Source organism: Sinocyclocheilus anshuiensis, unplaced genomic scaffold (genome assembly GCF_001515605.1).
Source record: "Sinocyclocheilus anshuiensis isolate Anshui unplaced genomic scaffold, SAMN03320099.WGS_v1.1 scaffold1603, whole genome shotgun sequence".
NCBI classification, from domain to species: domain Eukaryota; kingdom Metazoa; phylum Chordata; class Actinopteri; order Cypriniformes; family Cyprinidae; genus Sinocyclocheilus; species Sinocyclocheilus anshuiensis.
This window is the reverse complement of record NW_015548282.1, coordinates 95,738-102,309: the sequence shown is the minus strand read 5'-3', so window position 1 is coordinate 102,309 and position 6,572 is coordinate 95,738. Positions and strand designations below refer to the sequence as shown.

Sequence of the window (6,572 nt, the reverse complement as noted above, 5' to 3'; positions counted from 1 at the left end):
GAACAGTTAGCATGCTTTGCTCAAACTTTCTCCATGGCATTAGAGCTGCTACACTGTTGTCGCTTGCGAAATCAAAATAACGGCGCTGTGGGTGGAAACTTACAGATTAAGGGGCGGTAATATTATAATGAGATCCCTTTGCCACGTCACCAAGAGAGCGAAATCAGACGTGCTCATTTTCTCAGACGCTTGCAGAAAAAGACTTACCAAAACAAAGTTACTGGGTTAATCTTTTTCACGTTTCCTTGGTTGGTAGATGCACCGGGGACCTGATTATAGCACTTACAACCTGGAAAAGTCCGATTTTCATGATATGTCACCTTTAAATCATCATAAACCAAATGCAGCACAACAAACACCATGCTAAATAATATTTACTAATTTAAATGTTTCATTTTTAATGTATGTAATTATTGTTTTACTATAGTAATGAGAATTTGTGATGAATGTGCATAATTGTCATGAAAATAATGTATTTATTATTATTCGATTTTGGGGTAAATGTTTGTTTATATCCATTATAAGTTTAAAAACCAGTCTGTGTGTGTGTGTTTGTCCATTAGGGCGTATTTTCAGCAGTACGGTCTGCGATACACAGCCGTCATCCCCACAAATGTATTTGGGCCCCATGACAACTTCAACATTGAAGACGGTCACGTCCTGCCAGGGTTGATCCACAAGACATACCTGGCAAAGAGTGAGACGCATGCAACTTTCTGGGAGGATCTAGAGCCTCATTTAAGTTCTGTTCACATGGTAAACCTGTTTCATGTGTTTGTATGTATTATAGAGGAAGGTAAACCTCTGCAGGTCTGGGGTTCGGGTCGCGCTCTGCGGCAGTTCATCTATTCTCTGGATCTGGCTCGTCTGTTTCTGTGGGTTCTGAGGGAGTACGACGAGGTGGAGCCCATCATTCTGTCAGGTACTCGAGACGTGTTTGACATAGTGTTCCTACATGTCCTTAAACATTCAGTTTGATTTAAGGTTATAAAAAGTCTTTAAATATCATGTTTAGAGGTCTTAAATTTGGGGACAGAAAACAGGAATCGTTATGGCCTAATGTGATTATGGAAGCTTGTTTCCGCCAAGGGATAAAAAATGAATAAATAAATAAGGTAATTGGACTTTTTATCTGACTGTTCTGTCTTTTTGGGTTTTTTTCGGAATTGCGAGATATAAACTAAGAAGAAAAGTCAGAATTGAGATATAAACTCGCAATTTCGAGGAAAAAAAAAAACTGAATTGTGAGAAATGAACACTAATTAATACTAATTAATTTTTTTTTATTTTGTGGCAGAAACTAATTGTGAGAACTAGTTGCGAGATGTAAACTCAGAATTCTGAGAAGAAATTCTGACTTGTGAGCTAAAAAGTCAAAGTTATGTAATTTATTTTATTCCGTGGTGGAAATGAGCTTTCATAGATGATTAAATTTCAAAAGGCAATGATTTAATTGAATAAATGTAAGCACTGCACAAAGTCCAAACATGGCGCTGTTACCTAATCCACAGGCTTGCAGTTTCACAATCAATCAATCAATGTCGCACATTTATACCAAGCGATTGCTTATGATTCTATGATAATGTGTGCCCCTGAGAATCTGAGATACCTTGTTTGTTTCTCTTTGTTTGTTTCTCTCTAGTGGGAGAGGAGGATGAGTTGTCCATAAAGTTTGCTGCGGATGCTGTGGTTGAAGCATTGGGGTTCGAAGGTGACGTGATTGTATCCTTTCACACACAAACAAACAAAAAACACCATAAGCATCATAACAGTAGAGGTTGAATGACAGAATGTTCCTTTTGGGGTGAACTAACTCTCTAAACAGCTGAACCAACCTTAACTAAGTGCTCTCAGTATGACACTAGTAAAGCAGACGGTCAGTTCAAGAAAACCGCCAGTAACACCAAACTACGCAAATACCTGCCAGACTTCAAGTTCACGCCGTTCAGAGCTGGTGATCATTCACACACACATGCAATTACTAAATGTTTTTCCAATAGTGGTAAAAAGAAGAATCTTTACAGAAGCTTTGCTTTTTTCCAGCCGTCAAGGAGACGTGTGATTGGTTTGTGGCCAATTTATAATGGGTTTTAATGTTTTTGTCTCGTCACTCCAGGCTGGACACGGCATCACAGTATGTTAAGGGGCATAACATTTCCGTCACACGCTTGAGGTATTCGGCCAATCACAACGCACTGGATAGCTGGCCAATCACAGCACGCCTCGCTTTTCAGAACGATGAGCTTTGTAAAAATCGACGTGTTTCAGAAAGGCGGGGCATAGAGGAGAAACAATGTACAGTATGTGGAAAATAATGTTTTTTTTTTTTTACCTTAAACCGCATAAACACATTTCATTACACCAAATACACAAAATAATGTTCTTTTTAGCAACATCATATGACCCCTTTAAAATTAAGCCCCAAATTAAAGCAAAACCCTGCATTGGTGAGTATTTGAAATTTTAATTTTAACAATGCATGGATGTAAGAACTTAGTAAGTAGTGCTGTTATGAAATCGCAAAAGCAATATATAAGTATATAGTCTGACACAATACGTGTTTGTAGCGAGAGTATCCACCTTATTTTTTTAACACGGAAGTAAGCCGTTTTCTGTGAATGTGCGAGACTTCCGATTCATTAGCCGCCCGCTGTAGAGAAATAACAAGAAGAATATCAGTAAATACATTAAATAATTCTTGCATTATTGACACCCTATTTTCATATTTAATACTGTAAAGTTGCTTTGACACAATCTGTGTTGTTAAAAGCGCTGTATAAATAAAGGTGACTTGACTTGACTAAACGGTAAAACTGTTTGCACCACAAACCAGTGTGTTCATAATTAAGATAATGCATTAAAATAATAATAACTATAAAAAAAATAGCTGGAAGTAGATGCCACCGGAAGCCAGACACATTAAATTTACAGGGAAAATAAGGTGGATATAAATCTGTTGTCCGCAAAACACTGCTTCTTGTGAAGCTTGTATTGAACTTGCCAAGTTTCAGCAAACGAGGCTTCGTTACGTCATACTGTTTCAAGCCTTTGTTTCGAAACATTACCCAGATAGCACACACATACGTCTGCGAGATGTCTGTTAAAGGTCGCTTCATCTGGAAAGCATCTGCTGTGTACAAACATCTGGTAGACGTCTTTAAGATGTCAGTTTTACAACATTTTCTGAACGTCTATTTGACAACTGATAGGAAACGTCCTATAGATGTATTGCAGTTTTACACTCTAAAAAATACGTCTTGCAGACGTCAAATAGACGTCTCTGTGATGTACGTGTGCTATCAGGGTACAAAATTCGCCGCTAGATGGTGATCTCGTGAACCAGTATTTCATTGGAGAATTATTATGATGTAGATTAATTTCTAATTCATTTAATCAATTGTAATACTTGTGCGTGTATAAGGCGAAAAGAAGAATGATACTTAATTGTTTCTAATTGACCAAGCATTGCTTAATAACATGCAAATCAATAAAACAGATTTACAGAACCTTCACATTTAATGGTATTTAATTATTTGTAGATCGCACACTTTTATGAATACATTTGCAGTTCGTTTGTAAAAGGTGTCTTATACATGAATGGCCCGAGTTTTCGTTGCATTTACACCGTTTGACCAGTAGATGCCGCCAGAGTGTGGCGTTTCGAGCGCTTCGAATCAGTGAATCATTTTACGAAGCAATTGGTTCATTTGATTCAGAGTTTCGAAAAGCTTCGTTTCTTGGCCACACCTTTGGCTGTCTGACTGACATGTAAAGCGACCAATAACATCGTGTAACGTCATGATTAGGGGCGGGTAAATATCGACGCGTTTGTCATAGTGGATCAGGTCATTCACGCTCACGTGCTTGGTTGGAAATACATTGGATGTCATTTAAATTCTGTTGCTTTTATATGAAAATCAATCTGACAAGATACCGGTTATTCAATTTAACCCAAATTTTTTTATTTTTTTATTTTATTTTTTTTATAATTTTTGCCTTAGTAAAGAGGCGAATTTTAATAAAATATGATCACTCAACATGTACAGAGAGTTGCGTTTAAAAAAAAAAAAAACATTATGTTAAAATAGTCGCAAAATGATGCATGATCACATGCCTGGTTTTATTTGAACTCTGTACTGTCCATTTTCTGTTTTACTGGTCTGTCAGTCAGGGTTTGTTCTGGGTTTATTTTCTAATGATATGTACTGTATAGTTTAATAATACACTTGTATTCGAAACAAGGGTTTTTAGAATATTTTAAGGGTTCCCGAATCACGCTACATAGAAAATCAGCGATTTTCAGTATTATAAGTTCATCTTGTGAAGAATTTCAAGACTGCTTGCTCATCTTATTCAGATTCATAAGTGAGATTTACAAAACCTACAGAGAAAAAAAAATGCATAATGTGTATTTTTTTTCTAGAGAGCAAAATTGAAGAATCAACGAAAAAAAAACTAAAATACATAATGGTATATTTGTTGTATTGAATTTAATGTTTGCAGATTTTAATACAATTAAATATGTGCTAATGCGATTTTTTTTTAATTACTGTAGTACATTTTTTCGGTAACACTTTACTATAAGGTGTTATATACATATTATATATTATAATATATATACAACTTTTGATTTTAATAATGCATTAGTAAATGTTGAAATTAATATTAACTAAGATTAATAAATGCTGCAGAAGTGCTGTTCATGTTAACTAAAGAAACCTTATTGTAAAGTGTTACCATGTTTTCTTCTAATTTCGAGGTGATGTATTACCCGGATGTTTTTTCCTTTGCCCCCCATGTAAATATATGCAAATCTGGATATCTTACATGTAGGTGTGTGTGTATCCATAAGCCAGTGAGGTGAGAGCATTTCTATTCCTGAAGAAAAAGTTGTTTCCTATATTAGTAAATGTTGAAATTAATATTAACTAAGATTAATAAATGCTGCAGAAGTGCTGTTCATGTTAACTAAAGAAACCTTATTGTAAAGTGTTACCATGTTTTCTTCTAATTTCGAGGTGATGTATTACCCGGATGTTTTTTCCTTTGCCCCCATGTAAATATATGCAAATCTGGATATCTTACATGTAGGTGTGTGTGTATCCATAAGCCAGCGAGGTGAGAGCATTTCTATTCCTGAAGAAAAAGTTGTTTCCTATTTCCACAGAACAGGCAGCGAACCAGAGACCACACACCGGAGAGCAGGTAACTTATGGGTTTCATCAACTATTAACAGATCTAAAACAGGAGTAGCCTATTGGTCTAATGTGATAGTTTGTTTGGTTTAGAGACCCTATCAGTTGCAGTTGACCGCATAAAATCTATTGACGTGAACTTTAAATGAGTTTATAAACAAGTGCATTCTTTGTGTTGGATTTCTAGCCATTGTATTTCATATCGAGTTTTTATTCATCTTGATTTCTCACAACTTGTGTGCTTTACCTGGGCGAGTAGCTAATAGAGTCTCGTGAAGCGCAAATCATTTACTGAGATCAACAGTCAAGGTCCGGATTTTCCTTAGATGATACATTCAATTTCTGTTTCTATTTCACCAAACGCTATCGTATACCCCCAGACAACTTGAAATATACGGTACGTGTCGTATTAGACCACTCTGATAATTTGCGTCTTTTTTAAAAAGACCGCTATTCACTTGCATTAGCCTATATGGACAAGCGGCGCCGGGGATTTTTTAAAAATTATTTATTTAAAGAAAAATCTTCTGTTTGTGGTGCGAAAAAGAAGAAAGGGCATAAGGCATTAGAACAACATCGGGGCAAGCAAATTTCTTAATTTTTATTTTTGGGTGAACTGTCCCTTTAAAGTCTGTGCGCCTTTTGCATTGATGAAAATAATTATGAGACATGTGATGCACATAAATCCCGCACGAGTGTGTTTTTGTTTCTATATTTCTTGTGTTTTTTTAGTCATGTGCATTAGTCGATACCTCATCAGTGATGTGTTCTCGTGTTGACTTGCAGGGTGTGTCAGTGGTTAAACTTGCTTTACCAGTTCAACTGTCGGTTTTCATTGTGAGCTGTAGAGAGGAAGAGAAAGAAGATCTGCTTTAACTAAGATCATGTATACACTTCGAAAATACCGTAGTGCTGCTATGGTACTTAATGAAAATATAATCTATTAGATGTCGATACCGTGATCACCATGGTACGTTTCCAAAACAAATACGCCATCTCCGTGGTTTTGTTTTGAACGGAAATTCACCGGGGGGCGGGGGGCTTCTGAGCGAGTTGTGCCTAGTAGGTTTGTATCTTGGTAATAATTATGAATTGGACAAGTAAGAGCGATGATGGGTGAACGAGCGTGACGTACTTGATGATCATTAAAAGCACATAATAAAACGGATCGTTCCGGTCACTGAGACTCTTGCAATGCCGGTGTGAAAACACACACCTGTGACCTCATTAAATCAGCAATACCGTGCCAAGTATGCACCCTGATAGCACAGGTACATCTCGGAGACGTCTGCATTTACATCTGCAAGACGTATTTTTTAGAGTGTTTGCTCATCTGCAATACGTCTATAGGACGTTTCCTATCAGATTTCAAATAGA

The 6,572-nt window shown here is 36.5% G+C and overlaps 1 protein-coding gene across 2 annotated transcripts in view; it reads left to right on the top strand.

The window, feature by feature from the left end:
- Positions 1–6,572, top strand: part of LOC107655839 (GDP-L-fucose synthase-like) — a 41,107-nt gene that overhangs the window by 7,783 nt on the left and 26,752 nt on the right. For both annotated transcript variants that reach the window (XM_016443428.1, XM_016443427.1), the window contains exons 6-8: positions 564–697; positions 791–922; positions 1,643–1,722. In XM_016443428.1, the coding sequence (XP_016298914.1) occupies positions 564–697; positions 791–922; positions 1,643–1,722 (346 nt within the window). The remainder of the gene's footprint in view (positions 1–563; positions 698–790; positions 923–1,642; positions 1,723–6,572) is intronic.